Raw genomic sequence first — 25,754 nt, 5'->3', positions numbered from 1 at the left:
TTTCTTCTTTACCTGATTGATCAGAGAATAGTCCCTAGAAAGATAGACACTACTATACAAACTAAATTTTTCTTTTTTCATTGTAGACAAGATCAGATTAATAAATTCATATACATTTGCAAATCTCAATCAACTCTAAAGGTCTCTGCACAAGAAACTTGAGATATATACAGAACGATGGAAAAACAAAAAGAATATCATAGGAACTAATCCTCTAGACTATATTTGAGAAGTGATTTTGCCACATGTCCTTTCTACAATCAATTTCAGAAAAAAAAATATGACATGACTACTAAAATTGATGACATGGCTTCCGAAAAATATGACATGGATTATTTAATTAGAAATTTCAGAAAAAAAAACATGACATGACTACTAAAATTGATGACATGGCTTCCGAAAAATATGACATGGATTATTTAATTAGAAATTTCAGAAAAAAAAATATGACATGACTACTAAAATTGATGACATGGCTTCCGAAAAATATGACATGAATTATTTAATTTAATGTTGATTTGTATTTTTGGTAAAATTTTTAGAATATGGTAATAACTCATACTTTATATTAATATTGATATTTATTTTTGGTAAACTTCTTTAAATATGGTAATATCGTATACATCATCTATAAAATAAAGTATACAACATGAAAATTTCAAATTTATTTTTTATTTTATTTTCTATAATTATAAATCTTTAAAAAAATGCTACAATTTTTTGAAAATTTTGATTTCTAATCGTAAAATCATTAGATTCTTATATATCTACAGATTCTATAAATATTGTTAGTTCAAATTTTTGATAATTATACAATATATTTTTAAATAAAAATTATTTTATCTTAGTTTAATATTTAAATAAATAAAATCTATATTTAAATATCGGTAAAAATAATAAAATCTATAATATTTAATAAACCTTATTTTAAATATAATTTAAATTTTGAAAATAATTTTACTGCACATGATGCAGGAAAACACCTAGTTAAGATTGAATCAACAAAACTCGACATAGCCGAAAATTGATAACCCTCTAGTTTAGTCAGAGTCTTCCGTGATTAAATCAAAACTGATTATCCTCTAGCCTAGTCAGAGTCTTCCACGATTTCTTAGCAGAAAAAGATTAACCAAACTTGTCTAGTTCATAACATGGTTCAGTTTACGAAAGGAACACCGGAAGGAACTCTCTGCGCATACTCCACATACTGTCTCCCAAAAAACTGCTTCAAGTAATGCTCCTCGTAAGGTACTCTCTCTGCAAAGAACCGCCACACCACAACCGCAAACGCAACCGCGGAAACAGGATTACACAGCATCACCTGCGTTCCAACAGACCAAACCAGAAACCCTGCGTAACTCGGATGCCTCGCGATTCGATACACTCCTCGCGTCACAAGCCTGTGATGCTCCTTCCTTCGAATCTTTATAAGGTGTGTGAAGGATCTGCCTGCTGTGATTATCGCGGTTTTGCGGATGATCTCACCGAGAATGACCATTATAAGACCAGAGTTGCTGATCCACCAGCGTTGTTTCAGGTTCGGAAACAGAGTGATCTCGATTAGGTACTCGAGGATCGAGATTAGCATTGCGAAAGCATAGTGTTTGGTGATCAGAAGTGAGCTTAGAGTAACTCTCGATGCTCCGTGGATGGCTAAGGCGAGAATGTATTCCGATGTGTGGAAGAAGATGATCGCTAGGAACATTTGTGTTAACTGTTTGGATCCGGTGTCACTAAAGATCTCTTTCATAGATTCTATTACCAGACCTGGAAACAAATACTCCCGATGTTATTAACACATCCGATATAATTCCACAAAAGCCAAAGATGGGAAGCATTCAAGTATATTCCCATCAACTAAAGATTTCTTTAAAACCCAAATCTCAATAACACTAAGCTTAATCACCTCAAATGTGGCACCAACCTAAAAGATCCTAGAGACCTTTTTTGTTTAATTTTCTCCTTCAAGCTAAAGTAATCGAGTAAGAAAATTAATGATATATATGCTTCCAAAATACGGTTATTACATGAAGATCTAAACAAGGACTTGTGCTTAGATGAAAATAACTGAATAATCATGGTTCTTTTCTTTCTATACGTAGTAAAATTTCACGATTTTTCAGACTATTCTAAACTACTAGCCTGCTAACTAAAAAGTTCTTAACAACGAGGATCTGAGACATACTCACTTCAAATTGACGGCTGCTGCGTGAAATTGCCCTCACCAAACACACTCTTTATCTTTGCTTGGGACAAATAATAAAGGGATTACCTTCTGTTAGATTTGTGATTGTCACAGTGAAAATAAATCTTTGTTTGATTCACGGAGATGGGGCTTCCGGTAAAAAATTAATCACTGAGAAGAACCGTTGCAGGAACTCTAAAATGTCAAGAACCAGGCTTTTTCTTCAAGGCTACCGGTTCGAATTACTAACCGATCGGATTGTTCCGGTTTATATTAGTAATGATGTTAGGTTTAAATTAATTTAACATTCTCCGACAAACTTTTTTTTTTTTTTTTTTTTTTTTTTTTTCTCCGACAAACTTGGGGAAAGGAGACAAAACTAACAACTTTATACGCATTTTTCTTCCTCCTGGTCTGCCGGTTTTGATCTCTAATGAAAGATTAGTAAGATCGGAGACGATGTTTTTATCCTCTTCCTTGTAGAACTGCAATTGCAATCCAATGCATTCAGCAATTTTTCATCTGGTCCAACTGGTTAAACCATGAAGAACCGCTTCTATGTTCGGTCTGGAAATATTACCAACAGTCCTATTGTTTTGTCTTGGTGTACAGTTTCAAAAATAGTTATTTCCTTTCAAAATTTGCAGTTGTCATTTTTTCAGTTCTGCCAAAGCTTAAAGCAAACAACTCTATTAATAAATTTTTACCAAAAGAGAGCAAGCACAAAGTTACATACAAACTTACACTATGACCACCCCTTCACATTTTTAAACAAGGACTTATGATTAGATGAGTATAACTGAATAGTTCTTTTGTCACAGTACTCAACGTTTATACATACAGTAGTTATGAGACTAGGACCACTTCACATTTTTTGTTTTCATATCTTCAATTCTCATTCATACCAGTCACGAGAAGCATTCAAAATTACAATCCTTCTGACAGGTGAGAGATCAATATAGTTCGTGTGGGCTCAACTTCATTGACAAGATCTATAAAAGAATTGACGCACCAAAAACGTTACAAATAGCTTTTTTCTGCTCTTCTTTATGGCGTTTTTAAGTAACAACAATCACTCAATCCATCTCACTGTCTCACTCTTATCACTCAATGAAACCAATTCCGAGACCAAATATTCTTAAAAACCCTAATGAAACAAGCAATAATCTTAAAATTAACTAAAAATTGAGCACAAAGAACACAAACTAAGTAGTCTCTGACCACTTAAGATGACATTAATAATAATTTTCTATACATTACCCAAATCATCCCTAAAGAAAGAGAGCACAAAAGATGAAAACCTTTTTTTTCAACGTGAGTCATCCTCTTCCCTCCGACCCGACCCGGTATTCCCACCCGACAAAGAAGCCAGCAGATTGAGATGATGACCCGGTAGATAGTTCCCAACTCTAGCTGCTGAAGCCTCACCCATTGCAGCTACAGCTGCTGAAGCTTGCTGTTGTTGTTGCTGCTGCTGGCGGACAAAGAGCGTAGCCGCTTGCTGCTGCTGCGTAAACAACATCTCCGGCGTAGCTCCGGCGGCAAAGCTCCACACTTGTCCGAAATCCTGCCTCGCCGGAACCGCCCAGAACCCACCACCACCACTCATTACCGAAGCTCCCATCGTAGGTCCAACTGTCAACTCCCCACCTCCGGGGCCTGATTCTCCTCCCTCCTCGGCTCTCACGCGCTTTCCGAGCGTGAAGGGGGAGGAAGAAGTGGTGGAGAGAGAAGCGGTGGAGAAACTCGCGGGAGTCGTTCCAGTTCCCGTGGCGGCTATGATGGAAGGCTCGGCTTGACGGAGGAGCCACTCGATGGTCTGGCCGTCGGATTTGTGGCCTAGCTCTCTGGTCAGCTGGAAGACTCGAGCCGCGCATATGATCGGCATACGGATTCTCCTCCCTCTCCCGTCGACTTTGCTGTGCCGGTCCTTGGTCGGTGGTTTCTTCACGGCGTTGAGAGGTCCTTTTGCTGACGTGTGCTCGACTATGACGCCGTTAGTCATTGCTCCGTCGTTGTTCTCCATGGAGTTGTCGGCGTGGGATAGGGTTCCTTCTTTCTATCTCTCTCTCACAAGAAGAAGAAGAAGAAGATTGAGAGAGGTAAAATGATTTTTAGAGAGTAGCAGGAAGCTCTGGTGGAGACAGGAAGGAGGGCACATGGCGGGTGGGTCCCGCACAGCTCATTACCGCGAGTGTTCTTTTTTTTTTTGCTTTGCCGAGTATTTTTGTCCGAACACGTTTGAGCTCACGCGCTGACTCCGGTGTTGACTGTAGCGGTGGGGACCAGGGTCCTGGCAGGAGAATTTAATTTTTTAGGTTTAGAATTTATGATTTTTGGTAGTATTTAGTAGTAGTATTTTTAATTTTCAAATTTAAAAACTTTATGATTAATTGTCTTCTTTTGTGTGTTGTAAAATAAATGGTTCCAGTAATATGACAATAACGCACTTTACTGATTGAGTATTTACAACCAGTCTGATCCTGCGATCCCCACATATGCGTTCGTTCGTGTGTGCGATTTGAATAATCATAGCCACAATTCTTATTACCATTACGGAATAATAATAAGATAATCATCCTGTCGGAGCTTAACTACAAAAATGTAGTTGTTTCCACCTGGCAGATACGCCCGATTGTGATATGTCGTTGCGTTGAGAACTTTTAAATGGTATTTCTCAATAATTTTATCTATAGCTTATTTACTATTCACTATACTATATTATCGTACTGACATTTGTTATGATTATGAAGCTCTTTTAACAAGAAAAATTGTTATGATTAGTTGACGTGCCTTGGTAATGTGTCGTGCTAACATGCCCATACATACAAGGCATGAGTCTGGATATCCTTGTTAAAACTAGACCAAACTACTATAGTATTTGGGATTTTTGTAAACGAAGCATATATTATCTATACAATGATAACTAGTTATGTGTTTGGCTGGATAATCACATAAAGAATTTGTAAAAAAATTAAAGACTAATTGCTAATGATCACCCGGTTACCAAATATGAACACTATTTAAACTTATCTATAGGGTGTACGAATCATTTGACAATTGTCAAACGTGGTAAACAGCTGGAGCCCATTCTCATTTTTCTTTTCTTGTGGACCAAAATGCAAGAAAGTGACACTTCTGGCAAAAGAGAATCAACTCGTGTTTCATACAAAGATTCGTTTTATTTGTTACTTGGCGATGGCTTCTTAGATTTTATTTGCTTACTCAGCCAATCATAATTATCCACGTCATCTCATGTTTATGACTCAGATGATCAGTTTATCTTCCCGCCTTTGCTGAAAGTAAGACAAGACAGATCATCCATTCCAGTAACATTGGATTAAACTTTGGGTTTATTAGTATCATTTTATGAACCAATTCCTAGATTGTTTACAAGAAACTCATAAAAGTAGAAAAACGTTTTTTTTTCTAAGGCTCGCTTGGAATGACATTGAAGAAATGGTAGATCTCTTCACTGTCAAGGACTCCAATCTCTGTCGAGCAAGTTGAGCAAACGACCGAGTTCACTCTTTCGCTGTCTTCAGAATGAGTTTCTTTCTCCTCCGAATCTCTCCTTCGTTTACCAGCTTTTGACGGAACTGTGTTGTGTTGCAAAGCTTTATCTTTATCTACTTTGCAATTGACCACGAAGACTGCCCTGTACTGTGTCACATACTGCTCGTGCCTGCAAAAGAATCCAAATGTTTGATTAGGAAAAGTTGTACTGAACTGTATAAACCGCAGTTAATACTTTAAAATAGCGCTAATACAGTTCCTACGTCCACAAGTCAGCTTCACATGGCTACCAAACAAAATGCAAGATGACCAAGTTACAAAGCAGGGTTGAAGACCTTGTATTAGTCCATTGACTATTCTTAGGAGAGTGTCTGATAAGTTATTGTATTAGTATAGCACATGACCACTGCAACTAGTCAAGTAGCGGATGGTAGCTGTAATTATAGATAGCAACAACCGTTGAGCTGCTTAGCTAGAGAGGTAAAAGATTTAGAGGAAGTAAGTTGAGAATTAGAGATTTTAATCAAAGACTTGAAGCGGCTTGGATCCTAATAAGTATATAGAGCCTGTAACACACTCCAGAATCTCCAAATAAAGTCAAAATTGAACATTCCAGGATCTAGCAAGTGACTAACTATCAGCCTATGATGCTCCAGGAAGCAAAACACATGGACTAGGGATTAAACAAGCTAACCCTAAGCCTAATCCAAAATCAAACAGAAAAACGAATATTAAGCAACACTGAGAGAAACCAAAGATTGAATTCATTTCTAATGAATTAAAAAAAAAGAAGAAAGTGTGAAATCTCACAACACCTTTGACACTCTAAGCAGACGGTGGTGAAACAAGCAGGACAGCTAAGCACAGCATCAGAAGTACGGCCATCTCTTTTCTTAGCCATCCACAGCTCATCTTTATCGTCGAGATCTGAATCATAGAGCTCTGGTTTGATCGAGTAATCAATCTCATCGTCGTCCGAAACTTGTTACAAAGACAATAAGCAAAATACTCATCAAAATTCAATGTACAGAAACTAAGAAACTATTATATTTATCTTCTTTCTTCTTTTGATTCCATAAACTCTCCCACTAATCAAGAACACAACAACTCTCAGTAATTGCCAAGAAAAAAAAAACTAGAATATCTACAGAATAAGAAACGAATTAACAAAGGATTGAGTCTCAAAGGCGAATTAAGGTTATTCTTTTACCCGTTTTCTGCGAATTGGTCGGAGAATCCATGGTAATTAGGGTTTTAGCTTCACTGGTTTGGTTGCTCAGCTTCAAGCTCCGGCTAATCGAAATACGTCGACGAAGGAGTTGAAGTTTGAGCTTAGAAGGCTTTCTAAGCAAGTTACTAATGGCTGACTCAGGCCCAAAATATTAGTGGGCTTCGTGAATTAAGAAAATCCCATTTTAGTGAAACTAGAGCTGGGCGTTCGGGTACCCATTCGGATTTCGGTTTAATCCATTCGGGTTTCGGATTTTCCGGGTCAAAGATTTCAGCCCCATTCAGATATTTCTAAATTTCGGTCGGGTTCGGTTCGGATCTTTACGGGTTCGGTTCGGGTTTGGATAACCCATTTAAAATGTTTTTAAATTTCCAAAATTCATTATATACTTTAAATTTTCAAAATCTATAAGAAAGATAATATATTACATATAAATTTTCATAACATATATGTCAAAATATCTTAATTTAACATATAAATTAGCTTTCTTTGAATATTTGAATAAATAATCAATAGATATTTAACTATTTTGGTGTTTTCAGTATACTTTAGCTATTTTAAACATTTACTTTTGACTATTTTCATATATTTTTCGAGTATTTTGGAAAACTTAAAGGTATCTTATATATTTTTAATATTTTTAATATACATTATATATAAAAATAATGTATATATTTAAGTATATAAATTTATTTCGGATACATTCGGGTATCCAAAATACTTTGGTTCGGATCGGGTTCGGTTTCAGTTCTTCAAATACCGAAATTTTGAACCCGTTCGAATATTTAATCAATTTCGGTTCGGGTTCGGTGCTACTTTTTCGAATCGGGTTCGGTTTGATTTTTCGGGTTCGGATTTTTTGCCCAGCCCTAAGTGAAACTCTCTTTTGGTCTAGGAGAAAAAAATGTATTTGATCTCTTTTTTTTGGGTCAACGGAATGTATGATTTTCTCCTTTCTTTTGCAGGAAGAAAATAATATGTTTGAATCAATAACAAGTAACAATATCCCATTCAGATTTTTATTTGTTATATATTCTATAACTTCAAGTGATCATAGTGTTTTGACAATCACAAAAATTTGAAACGTTACAATACAGTCAACGTACAAATGTAAGTATAAATGGAATAGATCTTTTTTTATCTGGTTGACTTTTGACTGAAACGGTTTGTTTGGTTTCATCAAGATATCAGAAATAAATGTAGAATCCATCTAGTGTTGTATAAATAACCGAGGTACTTTTTATCAATCAACACAAAGCAAATCTTAAACACTATTACAAATTCATCAACAAAAAAACACTATTACAAATTTTAAAATGGCCAGTGTGAAAGTTTTTTCTTTTGCTTTGTTTCTTGTCCTCCTCTTCTCAGTTGGTATGTTAATGTTTAGCTTTTACACTCTAAAAAAATATTTCTATAAGAATTGTTAGTTATTTTCTATAACTTTTAACGTTAATGGTTTTTTTGTGTGTGTATGATTGGCAGATGTTGAAGGATATGTGTTAGAAGGTAATTCCAAGTGTTGCAATACCCACCCAGAATTTGGGAAGTGCGACCCAATCTCTGACAATAGGAGATGCAACCAATGGTGTCTTCAAGGTTGTGACAATAAAAAAGGGGGTTTCTGCAAACGTATTAACGGAGGACAATGCCATTGTTATTGTTAAGAATCTCACAACACACATGTAAAACATACATGGGGACAGTGGCAAATCAAGTGCATTAACTTGGTCGCACCTGCCCCCATGAAAATTTGAAATCTTTTGTAACATGCTCGAATTTAGTTTTTTATTCTACTAAAAATTACATTTTAAGCTTAATTTTTATATTTATGTATGAATTGCACCCTCAAAAATTTTATGCTGCATCCGCCACTCAGCATGATAGGCACTAATCTAATCTATACTATTAAAGTAAAATACCTAATAGGTAATTGCCCTTGATTTTTCAATTTAATTACAAAGCTATGCCACTCCTTAATTATAGTTTAATATAAACAATTAATATTACCTAAAACACTCTAATATTACGGTTTATGCCAATAGAGAATATTCTAAAATTTTAAAAAGGAAGATTTAAACTCCAACAATAAATGTTTAATGAATACATTAACTATACAAATATTATTCAGATATAATACATCTCTATCAAATCGTTAACTTACACTACCAACCCAACATTAAAAATAAATAACCCAGTTATCATGTATGAAATTGTTTGGGCCTTACATGGTTGGTCAATTTATACTAACCGAACATATAATGAACAATTTCTTCCCATGATACACAACTTCTTATTTTGACAAGTAAGAAAGTGTATTGATGGTTGTTATTTTCGAGTGTATAAATTGTATTTATGTATTTTTTGATTAAAAATATTAATAAAGCAAATGAAAACCATAATTTCCTGCATTTCAAATCTACATATAAGATAAATAAGAAACAAATATTTATAACAAAAAACAAAAGAAACATATTACCCCCACTCTATTACAAAAATATGAAAACATATTTTTATTTAAATGAGACGGGTTAAGAAAATAAATTATTTCATTTTGGTTTTAAATCAATAAAACTATAATTTTAATAAATGTAAAATGGACTAATTATATAATTTTATATAATATTTATACTTTTAAAATCAACCAAATCAAGTTTTGGAGATGTCCTAAAAAGGTTAGAAATTTTGATTTTCTTGGAAGCCTTTTATCCGTGGTTGTAGTAAGCGTCAATGCGTAAACTAAAATCTTAAAACTCGATTTTAAGATTTAGGACATCTCCAATCTCACTAAATTCAATATTTGATTTTAATAAAAAGAGCTATTACAACTCATAGTCTAATACAAACTAAAACTATATATCTTATATATACATATATATATATATATATATATATATATATATATTATTTTTGTGCGTAGCATTATTTAGCAATATTGCATCAAATATGAATATACACATGAAATTAAAAAGAAATTATGTTTTTAATAATCATTTTTTCAAACTATAAAAAAATTCACAAAGTTTTAGGAATCACACATTTATTCAATTTTATATAATATTAATAACTAATTAAGTATATGAATAATTTAATCAATTTTAAAAAATATTATCAGATTTTTTCGAGTTTTTATCGGATAAATTGGTATCAGATCACGGGTTTGTACAAAGTTTTTGTTTTTACCAAGTTTATCGGTTTTTTAGTTAACGACTTTTCATAAAATACAAATTGAACTATATATGAATCACCCATATCTACCAGTTCGACTACGGGTTTGAATTGAATATAAAAACACTACTTTAAATTCAAACATTATATATTCAAACAATTTTAAATTATTATTTTCAACTAAAATTAACAAATCAAATACCCGCGCTTTTTAAAGCGCGGGTCAAAATCTAGTCTATCTTATTAAAACAGAAACATTCTGTTGTACCTAACATTTATTTTGTAAGTTTTTAAATTAAATACACCTTTATATTTTATAGTTAAACATACATTAAATCACTAATGTTTCTTTCTTTATACTACTATCCATGTTTCCAAACAATATACTTATTTCTTTATACTACTATCAATGTTTCCAAACAATATATTTTTATACTACTATCAATGTTTCCAAATAATACAATAATTAATCTTAGTTATTTTATATCTATCATTTTCTCTTTAAAATTTTGTAAAAAACGTCATAATTTCATAAATTACAAAATAGTGAACTTTAAAATTTCGATTATAAGATTACAAATTATGAAACTATTACAATTTAAATCCAATTAGATTACATATCGGTCATCCATCAGTTCAATCGGTTAGTCTCGGGTTTTAGTGATTTTTTAATATGAATATTTTAAAAACATAAATTGAATTGTCAGATCTCCGGATTAACCGGTATAATCACAATCGGGTTGAATTTAAAAATACTGATTTAAATGCAAAAATATTTTAAATACACACTCTTTAAAAATAACCAAAATATTTGTTAAATTATTAGTGAAATTTTTCATCGTAAAATATCCCGCGCTTCAAAAGCGCGGGTCAAAATCTAGTTATTATGTTACAAGAAAATACATTTAGTTATCGCGTTTAGATTACCTACTTTGCATGATTTTTGAACTTGTGATATTTGTACGAAAGAGATATAAAGATCTCCAACGGAATATTGAAAAGAAACAACTAAAAATACTGTAACTCAAAAGGATTATAGTCACAAAACAACATTTTTATGTCTCTTACGTCTTAATGCATAGTTTGGTTAATTTTACACCGAAAATTGGAGTTTAAATTTTATAAACGACAATTTATTACTAATTAAGCAAACTAATGGGAAAAACTTACATAAGATGATCTACAAGTAAACTAGCACATACAATAATACAAATTTTAATTCAGTTTGATGTAAATAGAAGAGTAAAATATGAATTATCATATTTGTCAAAAAAAAAGGAAGAATTATTATAACAGAATATATATATATATATATATATATGTAAAACTGTATTGTAAATTAATAATATGATAATTTACATAACTGGTGATAGAATAATAATTTATGTACCCGTAGGATAAAATGCAACATGGATTCATATACAGCAAATTATTTAGGTTGACTTTTTGTCAACTCAAAAATCACGTTTGTAAAAATCGCGTTTCCAATTAAACACGCCCAAAAACACGACCTTCAGGTGCCAAAAGAGGGTTTTAGAAAAACAAAACCAACAGTCTTTTGAGTTCCAAACGTTGTTTTTTTTCTTTCTCTAATGGCCTTGTCTAGAATCGCTCTTCTTCACCATCGATTCTCCAGACGACCATTCACCACGAAGCAAGTAGACAACACCAGATTCCTCCCTCCCAATCAATCCAACCTCGCCCAAACCCTGATCACAATCTTCACAAGACAACCTTTCACACCAAACGACCCCGAGCTGCTTCGTCTCGCTCCCGAGCTCAACACCAAAGTAGTCGAAACCGTTTTGAACGGGTTCAAAAGATGGGCCTTGGCTTACCTCTTCTTCAACTGGGCTTCAAAACAGAGAGGGTACAGGAACGACATCTACGCTTACAACGCCATGGCTTCTATCCTATCAGGTGCTCGACAAAATGCCTCGCTGAAAGATTTAGTTGGAGATGTTCTCAACTCTCGATGTTCGATGTCTCCCGGGGGGTTAGGGTTTCTCGTGAGGTGTTTGGGTGATGCTGGCCTTGTGGAAGAAGCGAGTTTCGTTTTTGATCGAGCTAGAGAGATGGGTCTTTGCGTTCCCAATGCTTATACTTATAACTGTCTACTAGAAGCGGTTTCTAAGTCGGGTTCTGTTGGTTTGGTTGAGAGGAGGCTTGAGGAGATGAGGCGTTGCGGGTTTGTGTTCGATAAGTTTACTCTCACGCCGGTTTTGCAGGCTTACTGCAGCGCTGGTGAGTCTGAGAGAGCGTTGAGTGTTTTCGACGAGATGCTTGGTAGAGGGTGGCTTGATGAGCACGTTTCGACGGTTTTGGTTGTGTCGTTTTGTAAGTGGGGTGAGGTGGATAAGGCGTTTGAGTTGGTTGAGATGCTGGAGGAACGGGAGAAGATTAGGTTGAATTATAAGACGTGCTGTGTTTTGATTCATGGGTTTGTAAAGGAGTCTCGGGTTGATAAAGCAGTTCAGTTGTTTGAGAAAATGCGTGGGATGGGTATGAACGGTGATATTGCAGTTTATGATGTGTTGATAGGAGGAGTTTGCAAGGATAAAGATTGTGAGATGGCTTTGAGATTGTATTTGGAGATGAAGAGGTCGGGGGTTTTACCTGATAGAGGGATATTTGGGAAACTAATACGTTCCTTTTCTGAAGAAAGTGAATTGATTAGGATAACAGAAGTGATTATTGGAGATATAGACACAAAATCCGTGATGCTTCTTTACAAAACTTTGTTGGAGGGGTTTATTCGGAATGGTTTGGTGCATGATGCTTACAGTTTTATTCAGAAGCTCATGGGAAATGATGAGTTTGACGATGGTGAGTCTGAGATTATACAGCTTCTAAAGGATCACAACAAAGCAATTCTACCAGAAATGGATTCTCTTAGCAGTGTGATTGACTGCTTGGTCAAAGCGGATGAGGTGGATAAGGCAGTGAGCTTGTTACATAAAATTGTTCAGAATGGACTTAGTCCAAGTCTTATGATGTACAACAACATAATTGAGGGGATGTGTAAAGAAGGAAGGTCAGAAGAAAGCTTGAAACTCTTGGGAGAAATGAAGGAATCAGGAGTGGAACCGAGTCAATTCACACTTAATTGTATTTATGGTTGCTTGGCTGCACAGTGCGATGTTGCAGGAGCACTAGACCTGCTGAAAAATATGCGTTTCTATGGATTTGAGCCATGGATAAAGCACTCGACCTTCCTTGTCAAAAAGCTCTGTGAGAATGGGAGGGCCGTTGATGCTTGCAAGTACCTTGATGATGTGACTGGAGAAGGTTTCTCTGGTCACATGGTTGCCTATACTGCTGCAATTGATGGTCTCATAAAAAACGAGGGAGTGGATAAAGGCTTAGAGTTGTTCCGAGACATATGTGCCAGTGGTCATTCCCCTGACGTGATTGCATACCATGTATTGATAAAAGCTCTATGTAAAGCATGTCGAACTACTGAAGCTGAAAACCTGTTTAACGAAATGGTATCAAAAGGAGTAAAACCTTCCGTTGCTACTTATAACAGTATGATAGATGGATGGTGCAAGGAAGGTGAGATTGATCGTGCCGTGTCCTGTATTACGAGGATGTATGAGGATGAGAAAGACCCTGATGTTATTACTTACACTAGCTTAATCCATGGGCTGTGCGCTAGTGGAAGGCCTAGTGAAGCAATCTCTCGTTGGAACGAAATGAAGGGCAAAGATTGCTGTCCGAATGTAATTACTTTCATGGCACTTATTCAGGGTCTTTGCAAGTGTGGCTGGACGAGTGAATCTTTGGTTTATTTTCGTGAGATGGAAGAAAAGGAAATGGAACCTGATTCAGCTGTTTATGTATCTCTCATAAGCTCTTTCCTGTCAAGTGGAAACATCAGTGCCGGGTTTGGGATATTCAGAGAAATGGTTGATAAAGGAAGGTTTCCGGTTACAGTAGATAGGAACTACATGCTTGCTGTTGATGCTGCAGATAAGTTTGTGGAAGATTATAGGACATCATGTCATCTTACTTTTCTAATTAAAGACGGCAGCTTTCCTGTTGTAGCAGTTGTGAATAGAAAATGAAGTAAACGCTTCTAATCTTGGGACATAGGATATTTATTGAGATTGGTTGCACGGCTTTTCAGCTAATGATTTGGTTACAAGCTGGGTTTAGAAACCAATAAGAAGCTACCTACTTGTTGCTAATCTTGGTCTGATGCCATGGACCCGGCTCCTTCTTGCAAGGTATTTGCTCTGGACCAAAATTTTCCCTTTTCTTGTTAATGACACGAGCCTTTCTTTTAATGATGCGAACATATCCATATCAACTTTTTATTGATCTTTTTTTTTTTCTGTTGTATCGGCATAACTTTACAGGCGTAGATGTGGTGTACTATCTGGACTAGTACTTCATTGACTCTTTGAACTATGATGTAAACAAAACTCTGTAGGCGTAAACCTGTTGCAGAAAGTTTTGATATTCAAGACCAGTCCTGGAGGAGTTACTCATTGCTCTGCGTGCGTACAGATAGTTCCATTTGATATACGGATTGAAGATGACATTCAAGGAATGAACCCGAGATGCATATATCGGGATTAGCCAGTTGGATAAAGAAGTAAAAGCTTTTTGTCTATTGGTATCCAGAGGTTGGGTTGCTGCTTTTGTCTGTTCATTTGCAGGAGACGGTATAAGACTATCATTGTGTTTGTTCGTGCTTACATAGTGCCATGATGTAGAAGTAAGAGTTGTTATTTTTTTTGTGTGATGATATTGTTGTCACGTACCCAACTTTTGATGACAAAATGTAATAAACTAATAATCCTACCCATCAAAGATTTGGACCGAGTTAGAAGAAACTTCAAGCAATATCGATTTATTCAATCTTTTGATTTATCACTCTTTAATTGCAAAAACAAAATCGATTTAGAAAAACAACCCTAAAATGGTGTGCAACCCAACAATGGCGAGGGCTTAGGTTTCTTTTTTTGTTTACTTCTTGAAAGGTTTCAAGATGGAAAAAAAAAAGTGAGCAAGTGAAATTCACTTCACTGCTTCAAAAGACCTCTTTCTTTGAAGAGATCATACATGGCCGCTCCTATCTTAGCTGGAGATTCAACAACCTTCACTCCTGCATCATTTAGGCTCTTAATCTTGTCCTGAGCTGTACCTTTGCCACCGGAAACAATGGCTGCAACAAACAAGAACCATATAAGCAAAAATGAGAGACACCGAACCAAAAGTAGGTTTATGCGTTATATGGGCATACCTCCTGCATGACCCATTCGACGACCCGGTGGTGCAGTGAGTCCAGCAATAAAAGCAACAACAGGCTTATCAGTACCACTTTCCTGTTTATATACATCAAAAACCAAAAAGTTGAGTTTACTTTTATTTAAGAATGAGAACAGAGAGATTAGCAGTCGGTTCAGTTACTTTTATCAAAGCTGCAGCATCTTCTTCTGCAGTGCCTCCGATTTCTCCAATGAGAACGATACCTAAAACAAAACAGCCGTCTCTTCTTAGTTTCTTCTATCAGGAAAAAGTCTTTCAATTAAGCTAATAACTACTCTAAGAAAATAGATGGATTATATAGGACTCGAAGCCTGCTAAGACAAAAAATGTTTTGCACTCTAACGTGATTAAATGAACATCTTTACAGTTCATCTACTTAGGAAACAATCGTAACGGCTCATCTAAATAAAGATACAATGGTTCGAGTTTCAAAAACCATTCATTACCTTCTGTTTGAGGATCAACAAAGAATTTCTCCAAGCAGTCGACAAAGTTGGTCCCATTAAAAGGATCTCCACCAATTCCTACACACGTAGATTGGCCTAGCCCAACCGCAGTTGTTTGGAAAACCTGCATTGAAGTTGGAAAACAAAATGTGGAAGATGAAGAGAGAGATAGAAGAAAACATCAAAAGGCAAAACGTAAAGATAAGAACTTTACAGCTTCATATGTAAGGGTTCCAGAACGAGAGACGATCCCAATCTTGCCAGGCTTGTGGATGTATCCAGGCATAATACCAATCTTGCACTCACCAGGCTTGATGATCCCAGGGCAGTTTGGACCAATCAGCCTAGTTTTTGATTGACTGTTGAGTGCATGCTTTACACGTACCTTAAAAGATAAAGCAATGCCAATTAACAATAAGCATAGAAGGAAGATAAAACCAACAAAATCAAAGGCATGATGATGATGATGATGATATACCATGTCATGCTGAGGGATTCCTTCAGTAATGCAGACAATAAGATCCAACTCAGCTTGTATACCCTCCATAATAGCAGCAGCAGCGAAAGGCGCGGGAACATAAATGACAGAGGCATTGGCTTTGGTCTCAGCCTTGGCTTCAGCAACAGAGTTGAACACAGGGAGACCTAAGTGCTCTGTTCCACCCTTCTTTGGTGTCACTCCTGCCACCTAATCACACAATCAGCATAAAGCCACAAGCTTTAAATTAAATCACTAACTTGGGGAAGAACCCACTTAAAAAGGTTATGACTTTAATACCATTTTGGTGCCGTACTCAATGGCTTGCTCGGTGTGGAAAGTTCCGTTCTTTCCGGTGATGCCTTGACACATGACTCTGGTGTTTTTGTCAACGAATACGGCGGCTGGAGGTGGAGGATCAGACGCGAATGAGCGAGACTGGGTCAATGAGCTGAGAGTTGGAAACACTTCAGAGCTGCTGCTGCTGTTGCTTGAGCAACGGCGAGACAGAGATCCGATAAGTCTTGCTGCGACTTGCCTAGACATGATTGGCCTTCTTCTTCTTTGGTTCTCGAGAGAGAGCTTGCTCCGATCTGAGGGTCAACTTTGTGGAACAACCCTAACCGTGTGAAGGGCAAAAACGGTAATGGAGAGGAGAAATGTCAGAGAGAGCTTCGTTTGAATAATCAGCAGATCAAAAAGAGGCTTCTGATGTCTTAGTCCAAGCCCAATATTCTCTTTACAATATGTAGTTTTTTTAATTAGTTTCTTTTCTTTTCCCCGGCAAATCAACACATACAAATCGATGGAAATAAAGAAAATGTTTTGGTTGCATACATTCAAAGGGTATCAATATATTTAATTTTTCCATAGCAGAGGACGTGACGTAATAAGTCAAAATAGATGAGGTTTAATAAATGAAACTAGATTTTGATTTGGACTTTCGAATCGCCAGATTATTTTCAAATGATATAGATTGTGTATTTTTAGTTGTGTATCTACATTTAAATATTAAACATGAAATGTTATATTCAGTGTTTTATAATCTGATTTGGATCCGTGGTTAAATCGATGATTCCATATGTAATTTGATTAAATTCGTTATTTAAAAATTCTATAAAATCCAAAAACCCGTTAAAATCTCAGACATGGTCACTGTTTGAACCTATGGGAGACCTATTATGTATTTGACTTAAAATATTTGGATTCATGAATATTAGATGAATGGTGGATATATTATAAATGTGATATTCTAGTTTTACAAAAGTTAATCTTAGAAATTTTTAGTCAAACTAATTTACCGTTTACAACTTTGTTGTAGACGAAATGGATCAATATTTAAGAGGATGCATACTAAAACAAAAATAGATTTACCAGTCAACAGTTTGTATACGACTATTACAATTTATTAATTTAAATTTGAAATAAATATAATTTCTTATTTATCTATTTAGTTTAGTTTTATTATTTGCATGTTATAAGAACTTTTTCATGTTTTTTGGTTTATTTTAAATTTTTATTTAATTTCATTTTAGAAATTTTAATATTTATTAATTTTCATTTTGTTATATATTTTTATTTATATCTAACAATAATACTTATAATTAGATTTGATATGTGCTTTAAAGCACAATATTTTTTTTTATTCAAAAACTTATTTACTGAAAGTTAGAAATCTTATATATATATATATATATATATATATATATATCTTTATAAAAAATAAATTATATATAAGAAAATAAAAATTTACTTATATTTTAAAACTTTAAATTATAGTACAAATTTATTTTGTATTGGTTAAAACTTATTTTATTATTTTATTTATATTTTAAAATTTATATATAATAAATTAATATTAACATGAATATAATTTTATGAAAATAAGATAATTAATTTATATAAACCGCCTCGTATCAATTTTAAATATATTTTTAAACTTTTATATTATAGTACAAATTTATTTCAGTTTTTTATATTGGTAAATTATATTTTATTATCATATTTTTGTCAGCATTATTATTCAAATTAACTATTTTCATTCAACCTGTTTCATGTTTGATAAATATATTAAATTGTTATAAATATTTTAAATTAACATGTTAACTTGCGAGAATTCGGTAATATATGATCAAATGAATTATCGGTTATATAGATAGAAAATATATAATATATCATGTTAAGATATATTGTAATGAGTAATGACAGTATATATAATTATTCTAGTAAGGAAAACACTTTTAATTAAAGGGTGAGAATGATTCTAATGTTGATACATACGAGATGATAATTTGGTTAATAACAGATAAGGTCAACGTTACCATAATAATGCTTCTCAAAATAATAATAAGGGGATTGCTATTGACTTTGTAAAATAATGAAGCTAAATAACTAGATTTTTAAAGATTTTAATGACACGAAGTCAACATTATACGATAGCCCAACTGGATCACACGCTTGGCTAACGCCCATTACATATCAACGCGCAGGCCCAATAAGGTTGAGTCCGCGAGATTGAAAAATGAACGGTGGAAAACGTATTAGAACACAAAACTCTAGTATGGCTAACCGTAGGAGATTAATATCGAACTATCCTATCCAAAAAGTCATCATAGAGAGATCTATCAACCTCCATTTGAAGCTCTGATCTCTCTTTCTTTTATTTTTCCCTCTAAATCTCTCCCTAACAGATTCCTCCAACTCTCAACTTCTTCCGTCAGAATCCATGGATATCGCTTCTTCATCTCTCTGTCAAGCTCACAAGATCTCTCTCACGCGTCAACCCTCTTCCCCGGTCAACTCCTGCTCCCTGGGCTCTGTCTCCGTCATCGGATTCTCGCTTCCGCAGATCAGCTCAGCTAAATGTCTCCGGAAACGAAGCTCCTCCGGGTTTGTAAGAGCTTGTGTTGCTGTTGAACAGAAGACACGGACTGCTATCATCAGAATTGGCACAAGGGGAAGGTAAAGTTTCTCTCTTTTCCTTTTTGCTTATCGTGTGGTCACTACTCTCTTCCGAGTATACGAGTGTTTGAATGCTAATGGGTTTGCCTCAGTTTACTTAGTTCTAATTCAAAGTCTCGATTTTTATTAGTCCTCTCTGTTTCAATCCTCTTCCTGAGTTTTGCGTTTGTTATAGTGGACAATGTCATGGTTGAATATTTTAGTGTAATTTATCTGGCTGTAGATATGGTATGTTACTTTGTTTTGAGTGTGTAATAGTGGACAGTGTCATGGTTGGATGATTTAGTCTAAATTATCTGGCTAGAGATGTGATATGTTACTTTGGTTTTAGTGAGTTTTAGTGGACAGTATCATGGTTGGATGGTTTGGTGTAATTTATATGGCTAGACATGTGATATGTTACTTTGGTATGAGTGAGTTTTAGTGGACGGTATCATGGTTGGATGATTTAGGCCATGTACACAAATGCTCAGATGATAGTTGTTCGTCTGAAGACTACAAAAACGAACAATGTTTGAATGTAAAATCTAGATGTTGTTTTCAGTTCTGCATCTAGATCTAGATGCTGTAACCAAATTCAAAAAAACGAACATGGCTTTAGTGTGATTTATCTGGTTAGAGATGTGATATGTTACTTTTGATTCTCCTTCCACAATCTCTGCATTGTTTGTGTGTGTATAGTTAAGCCTTGTGATTGATTTTGCATTAGTGGTGGATAGAGTTTAGCTTCTGATGTGTGTTTTTTATCGTCTTCGTTTTTTCCCTGCTTATATTCTCTCACTGTGTAGGACAGTCCTCTAGCGCTTGCTCAAGCATACGAGACACGGTCCAAGCTCCAGGCGATACACCCTGAACTCACCCAAGATGGAGCTATCCACATCGAGATCATTAAAACCACCGGTGATAAGATTCTCTCTCAGCCGCTCGCTGACATTGGTGGGAAAGGGCTTTTCACCAAAGAGATAGACGAGGCCTTGATTAACGGTCATATCGACATAGCAGTCCATTCCATGAAAGATGTCCCGACTTATCTACCTGAGAAAACGGTTTTGCCTTGTAACCTTGTGCGTGAGGATGTCAGAGATGCTTTTATTTGTCTCACTGCTGCCTCGTTAGCCGATCTTCCAGCTGGAAGCGTTGTGGGAACGGCTTCTCTCAGGAGAAAGTCGCAGATACTCCACAAGTATCCTTCATTAGCTGTAAGTTTTCACCATCTTGTGTCAGAACATAGAGGCTGCCACTTACTGAATCAGGTCTTTATTGCCTCTGCAGGTTGAGGAAAACTTTAGGGGTAATGTGCAGACGAGGCTATCGAAGCTTCAAGGAGGAAAAGTCCACGCAACTCTATTAGCACTAGCAGGTCTTAAGAGACTGAGCATGACAGAGAATGTTGCATCTATACTATCTCTCGATGATATGCTACCAGCTGTTGCTCAAGGAGCTATTGGAATTGCTTGCAGAACAGATGATGATAAAATGGTATAAAGAACACTCTAAGCTATAACTCTGAAGTTTTATTATTCTTAATCTGATGATGTTTTACTTTCCTATGGGAATGATTCTATTCTTGTTTTGCGTTTGTAGGCAAATTACTTAGCGTCACTGAACCACGAGGAAACAAGATTAGCGGTTGCATGCGAGAGAGCGTTTCTTGAAACGCTGGACGGCTCATGTCGCACACCTATTGCTGGATACGCGGCCAAGGACGAAGAAGGCAACTGCTATTTCAGAGGATTGGTTGCATCACCTGACGGTACCCGAGGTATGAAAGCATTCCTACATATACCTCTGTGTGACATTATTCCCATTATTCATTTCTTATCGATTCCATCTTTGTGTCAGTTCTTGAGACCTCAAGAAAAGGACCATACGTGTTTGAGGACATGGTGAAGATGGGAAAAGACGCGGGGCAAGAACTGCTTTCTCGTGCTGGTCCAGGCTTCTTTGGCAACTAAGCCATTCGAAGAAGAGGAGGAAGAAGATGAAGAAGGGCTGTGGACATTGACAGAATCTAGGTTTTTAGGAGTTTTCCAACATCATAGACAGATCCCTTTTCTTCCTCTTAAATCTGTTGTAACTTTTTTGATTTAGAGAGAAAGATATTGATTGTTTTCTTGTATGCAGAGATAAAATTTCCTCTTGCAGTTGTACCTTTTTCATCCCACTATGAAACTTTTCCTCTAGTTCCCAAGAAATTAGAGGAACAACAAAAAAGAAACAGGTTAGTCTGTAATTCAGCATCAATTCTTCATTGCACAACACTCTTGTACTCGGCTTTTACTCCAGGTTCTAAACTATAAGATCATCATCTTTGCCGAAAGATGCATTTGGAATGTAAGCTCGCATCTCTTCCTTCTCTGACCAAGGGAAGTCATGCAAACAAATAATAACATTAGGATACATATCTTTTTTTATCTGGGTGATTGGGTGAAATGACCAAACGCCAACGGCTTTCTCATTTCTAGAAATGCTTCTACATCACTAAACCTTAATGCAGCCTGCTCAACATCTCTGATGCCGTTGTCTGAAACGTTTTCCACGTTTTTAGAATCTGTTTAGATCTCAGGCGTTATCAATGAGCCGTTCCATAATTCCCATGATTCTCCACGACTCCAAGGTTGAGCATTTATTACATACCATACCGTCATGCCTAGTGTTCATATATGAGATCTGTACATCAACGTTTGGGGATATATCATCACACCAGGGTAAAAGGCTATGAAAGCTCCCACGTCTGCTTCACCATCTATGTAACAACCATGACCTCAAGGGTGTAGCCAATTCGATACATGAAATACATTTTACTACTGTGTGCCAATGTTCATTATATTGAATTTTTTTTTGTAAGTTACAAAAAAGAACCAATCATTACATTCACCATCACAAGCAAGTTTTTCTATCTTCAAATGTTCTCTACTCTCTTTACTTCTATTTACTCTGCATTAAAGCCTAAAAGCTTGTTCTGCTTTTGATTTGTATAGTTTCAACAAAAAGAATGGGGACAGTTAAAATAACAGAGAAACTGACCATTTTCCTTAGTCCATTGCCGTTTTGTTTCTCCGACCAGTTAAAGGCTTTGGTAATCCGTCAAAAATTGAACTTGTAATAGCCGCAGGTGTAAGCAAATCAGGTTTCAAACTCCATTTAGAAGTCGGCCATAGAGACAGCGATGATGAACCGTTATTGCTGTTGCCGTCTGGATCTTGTAGACTCGATGCACTTGAAGATTTTCTTACACTGGAAAAGCTGTCTGAAACTGGAGCATCCAACAAGCTGATTGGTACCGGATTGAAATTACTGGACTCACATTCTGCTGATAGATTAGTTCTACTCGAGGCTTTGGATCTCAAAGCTAAGCCTTTTCCTGCTACTGATAAGAACCCTCCATTGCTGCTGCTACTGTTCTCGTCTTTCAACAGAAGCTCTGGAGTCCGGGATGAAAAGTCGGCTTCAGATTTTTGGCGTCTTCTCATAAACTTATTTGAACTCGGTTCTTGAGAGGTGTTGTAATCAGGTGACTGGTTGACCTCTTCGAGAAGTGCATTGACCAAGCTTCTGGATTTCCTGTGGTGATTCAAGGGAGCGTTAGTGGATGGGAAAGGTCTGAGGTATTGACTATCACCGTTGTTTCCCGTCTTGTAGTTTCCCATCTCTAAGCTTCCTCCAACAGAAACTGTTCTGTTTGCTGGTTTTAGCCCGTAATAGCCTTGCAGTGAGTACATGGCGGGAGTAACTTTCTTCTCCGAAGATTTTAATCTCAGAGACTGGAAAGAGTCCAACACGTCGTTGTTGTTGTTGTTGCTATCGTTTTGTGATTCCAGTTCGTGGCATGAACATCCCTCTCTGTAAAAAAAAGATTCCATATATTAGAGGCCATGTAAAAGAGGATCACTTTGATAATGAATAAATATGCAGAAGCTTCAGTCCTAACACAACCAATGCTCCAACTTTGGGAGATCAGACAAGAAACAGAGCACTGTTCTGCAATAAGAATACCATGACTGCAGACTTAAAAGCTAGCTCGCATGTCAAAGATGTGATATAAGTACCCACCCATGGTTTAAGGAGCCGTTATATAAACAAGGAGAAGGAGGATGTCTTCCAGGTAAAGGGATCCGGAGAGACTTGAGAGCAAACATTTGAAGATCAGTAACAAGCCCATTCATCTTTTTCACATCTGCAACCTGAGACAGAGCATTTTTAACAACAAAAAAGAAAAAAATCAGAAAATCAAAAAGCATAACACTTTTTTTTTCCTCACGTGTTCATCATCACCATGCCTCAATCTCAGAAAAAAAAAACTTTTTACCAGAACCATTAAATTCAATTTCTAACTTTTTTTATCTCTAATTAAAAAAAAAAACTTTTTACCAGAACCATTAAATTCAATTTCTACCTTTTTTTTAATCTCTAATTAAGATTCAATATTAAGCAGCAACCTTAGCAAAGTCAAAAACACTCTGGAGCTGTAAATAAGCTAGAAAATGAATACCTCAACGCCGTATTTAATGGCAACGCCGGCGAGAGTATCGAACTTGGAGACGCGGTGCTCGATATATCCGGCACGGTCAGGGGAGTTAGAACCACCACGACGGTAGGGCGAGGAAGAGCTGGAAAGCGGAGGAGACGAGTTCGGAGACGGGATACGAAGAATCTTCGATCTAGAAGGAGGACTCTTCTCGCGTGATCGATCTGAGAAGAATCCTCCTCCGTAACCATTTTTATTATCGTCGCGGTTGGTGTATTCAGGAGGAGTAGTGCTGTTGCTGCGATTAGAAAGCCTTCTCTCTCGATCCATATACATATTAGTAATAATAATCTATCTCTCTCACAGCCTTATCTCCTAAAAAACTAGATCTGATCCTCAATTTCAAACATCAAAAATCGAACTTGTGAGGGAGAGGTTAGGGAAAAAAAAAAGCGAATAAGCGAAAATGAGGAAGAGGCGTTGTTGGGTGATTAAACGAAACTCGTGGACTAGATAGAGAGTCCAATTTTTCTATAATGAGGATCCGATGTAAATTCTCCTTTTCTCACTGATTTTCCGGAGGGAAACGAACGAGCGAGATCTCTGTGCTCCTCCTCCTCCTCTCTCGTCCCCGCGGTGGAATTATTCCAAATTTTTATTTAACGCCCAAAAAAAAAAACTAAACCGGATCCAAATTAGTTGTATAATGAATTTATTTCAAAAGTAAACCAATTTACGACCAAAAAATTTTACATCAAGCTTTTGGGACATTAATATTTTCCATAATAAATTAAACCACTTTTATAGTAACAAATCTCTATATATAATGTTGAAGAATTTTTGTAAAGAATAACTAGATTTTGACCCGCGCTTCGAAAGCGCGGGTATTATTTTTCATTTTTATGAAATATATTATTTGTTTGTAATTACTGAATGTATTTATCTTATTAAAAATTTTTTTATAATAAATTCGACACATATAGTGTTTTTGGTAAACTATGTGTTTTTCTGGCTTTGTTTTATTCTCTCTCCAATCAACATATTTATTTGGCTTGTTATTAAAATAAATAATTTTAGAACGCAGCTGTACAATACTTTTACATTGATATTTTGTTTAAACAATGTGACATATTTCTATATTAGTTAAATATTTACATTGTAATTTAAATTTGTATACAAATCAACATATGTGTGTAGTTTGTTGTTAAAAGAAATGATTTTGAATCCAAATGTACACTACTTTTATATAGATTTCCTTTTCAGTTCATATAAATATTTTAAATATATTTATTTCAACTGAACTAACTAATATTTTGTTAAATTGGCCCTGAAATATATTTTTATACATCAATATTTATTTTTCATAATTAGTGTTATATATTCTAGATGTATCATAATATAACTAACGATATTCAAAAGACCTAGACCGAATCAGGTCATATGGCTACTTTTGTTATAAATATCCGAACCCGTTTTAGATACATTGGTTATGTAGATATTTTAAGATTTCTATACATTAGAACCAAATTCATCCAGATCCAAAATGACCAACCTAAAAATCCACACATAAGTTTATAATTTCAAGCGGGACTTGGTTTCAAAACAAAAAAACGATATCCGAAAGGAATAACATGTACCTAAATGGACAGATAATGTTCATGTCTAACTGATTTTATAAATTAATAAAAAATCATTTCTATGTGTTCGGCTAAATTAAGTGAAATAGAAAGAATTTTTTTATCAAGTAAATAATTATATAGAGTGAAAATTAAGTGGTAATAAATGTACCATATTTTAATTATTTTGATTTAAGTTATTATTTTTATTCACAAAAATATATCTTTGAACTATTTTTGGGTACGTGATTTTCCACAGATTGAAACTAAAAATAAAAATATTTTAGTAAAATAAACTAAACCAAACGTTTAATCATATATAAAACCTAATTATTTCACATTTTGATTTTTTAAATTGGCATAAAGTTAATATTGATTAACTAATAAATAAAAAGATGTTATTTATGT

At 35.3% G+C, this 25,754-nt stretch overlaps 8 protein-coding genes across 9 annotated transcripts; 3 read left to right on the top strand and 5 right to left on the bottom strand.

The window, feature by feature from the left end:
- Positions 1 to 58: 58 nt before the first annotated feature.
- LOC108843546 (protein-S-isoprenylcysteine O-methyltransferase B) lies at positions 59 to 3,062 on the bottom strand. Of its 2 annotated transcripts, XR_008942581.1 has the most exons (3): positions 2,190 to 3,062; positions 984 to 1,767; positions 59 to 206 (listed from the first exon to the last, which is right to left on the bottom strand). XR_008942581.1 is itself a non-coding variant. In XM_018616767.2 (2 exons), exon 2 carries the CDS (start codon positions 1,748 to 1,750, stop codon positions 1,157 to 1,159), a length of 594 nt encoding a protein of 197 aa, XP_018472269.1. In that variant the 5' UTR covers positions 1,751 to 1,767; positions 2,190 to 3,062; the 3' UTR covers positions 960 to 1,156. The 2 variants fall into 2 exon arrangements, 1 of the variants encoding a protein (XP_018472269.1); XM_018616767.2 differs by lacking the exon at positions 59 to 206 and having other exon boundaries at positions 960 to 1,767.
- A 141-nt stretch (positions 3,063 to 3,203) lies between these two features.
- On the bottom strand, positions 3,204 to 4,299 carry LOC108843545 (transcription factor TCP21). The gene has a single exon (XM_018616766.2). It carries the CDS (start codon positions 4,209 to 4,211, stop codon positions 3,495 to 3,497), a length of 717 nt encoding a protein of 238 aa, XP_018472268.1. The 5' UTR covers positions 4,212 to 4,299; the 3' UTR covers positions 3,204 to 3,494.
- A 1,203-nt stretch (positions 4,300 to 5,502) lies between these two features.
- On the bottom strand, positions 5,503 to 7,063 carry LOC108840078 (uncharacterized). The gene is made up of 3 exons (XM_018612899.2): positions 6,912 to 7,063; positions 6,517 to 6,682; positions 5,503 to 5,870 (listed from the first exon to the last, which is right to left on the bottom strand). Exons 1-3 carry the CDS (start codon positions 6,940 to 6,942, stop codon positions 5,615 to 5,617), a joined length of 453 nt encoding a protein of 150 aa, XP_018468401.2. The 5' UTR covers positions 6,943 to 7,063; the 3' UTR covers positions 5,503 to 5,614.
- A 1,185-nt stretch (positions 7,064 to 8,248) lies between these two features.
- Positions 8,249 to 8,599, top strand: LOC108841562 (defensin-like protein 22). Its single transcript, XM_018614315.1, has 2 exons — positions 8,249 to 8,306; positions 8,418 to 8,599. Exons 1-2 carry the CDS (start codon positions 8,249 to 8,251, stop codon positions 8,597 to 8,599), a joined length of 240 nt encoding a protein of 79 aa, XP_018469817.1.
- A 2,984-nt stretch (positions 8,600 to 11,583) lies between these two features.
- LOC108842995 (putative pentatricopeptide repeat-containing protein At5g08310, mitochondrial) lies at positions 11,584 to 14,981 on the top strand. The gene is made up of 2 exons (XM_018616067.2): positions 11,584 to 14,329; positions 14,462 to 14,981. Exon 1 carries the CDS (start codon positions 11,693 to 11,695, stop codon positions 14,165 to 14,167), a length of 2,475 nt encoding a protein of 824 aa, XP_018471569.1. The 5' UTR covers positions 11,584 to 11,692; the 3' UTR covers positions 14,168 to 14,329; positions 14,462 to 14,981.
- Positions 14,943 to 16,990, bottom strand: LOC108842996 (succinate--CoA ligase [ADP-forming] subunit alpha-1, mitochondrial). Its single transcript, XM_018616068.2, has 7 exons — positions 16,602 to 16,990; positions 16,302 to 16,511; positions 16,038 to 16,208; positions 15,824 to 15,947; positions 15,519 to 15,580; positions 15,352 to 15,433; positions 14,943 to 15,273 (listed from the first exon to the last, which is right to left on the bottom strand). The coding sequence occupies exons 1-7, from the start codon at positions 16,845 to 16,847 to the stop codon at positions 15,131 to 15,133; spliced, it is 1,038 nt and encodes a 345-aa protein (XP_018471570.1). The 5' UTR covers positions 16,848 to 16,990; the 3' UTR covers positions 14,943 to 15,130.
- Positions 16,991 to 18,922: 1,932 nt separating this feature from the next.
- On the top strand, positions 18,923 to 21,445 carry LOC108817586 (porphobilinogen deaminase, chloroplastic). Its single transcript, XM_018590318.2, has 5 exons — positions 18,923 to 19,262; positions 20,056 to 20,461; positions 20,535 to 20,741; positions 20,847 to 21,024; positions 21,105 to 21,445. The coding sequence occupies exons 1-5, from the start codon at positions 19,027 to 19,029 to the stop codon at positions 21,215 to 21,217; spliced, it is 1,140 nt and encodes a 379-aa protein (XP_018445820.1). The 5' UTR covers positions 18,923 to 19,026; the 3' UTR covers positions 21,218 to 21,445.
- A 625-nt stretch (positions 21,446 to 22,070) lies between these two features.
- LOC108827208 (uncharacterized) lies at positions 22,071 to 24,399 on the bottom strand. Its single transcript, XM_018600571.2, has 3 exons — positions 23,755 to 24,399; positions 23,316 to 23,446; positions 22,071 to 23,105 (listed from the first exon to the last, which is right to left on the bottom strand). Exons 1-3 carry the CDS (start codon positions 24,064 to 24,066, stop codon positions 22,298 to 22,300), a joined length of 1,251 nt encoding a protein of 416 aa, XP_018456073.1. The 5' UTR covers positions 24,067 to 24,399; the 3' UTR covers positions 22,071 to 22,297.
- Positions 24,400 to 25,754: the final 1,355 nt, after the last annotated feature.

The sequence above is a fragment of the Raphanus sativus genome, chromosome 2 (genome assembly GCF_000801105.2).
Source record: "Raphanus sativus cultivar WK10039 chromosome 2, ASM80110v3, whole genome shotgun sequence".
NCBI lineage: Eukaryota > Viridiplantae > Streptophyta > Magnoliopsida > Brassicales > Brassicaceae > Raphanus > Raphanus sativus.
The sequence above is the reverse complement of the archived record's forward strand: the minus strand, read 5'-3'. Positions and strand labels throughout refer to the sequence as shown.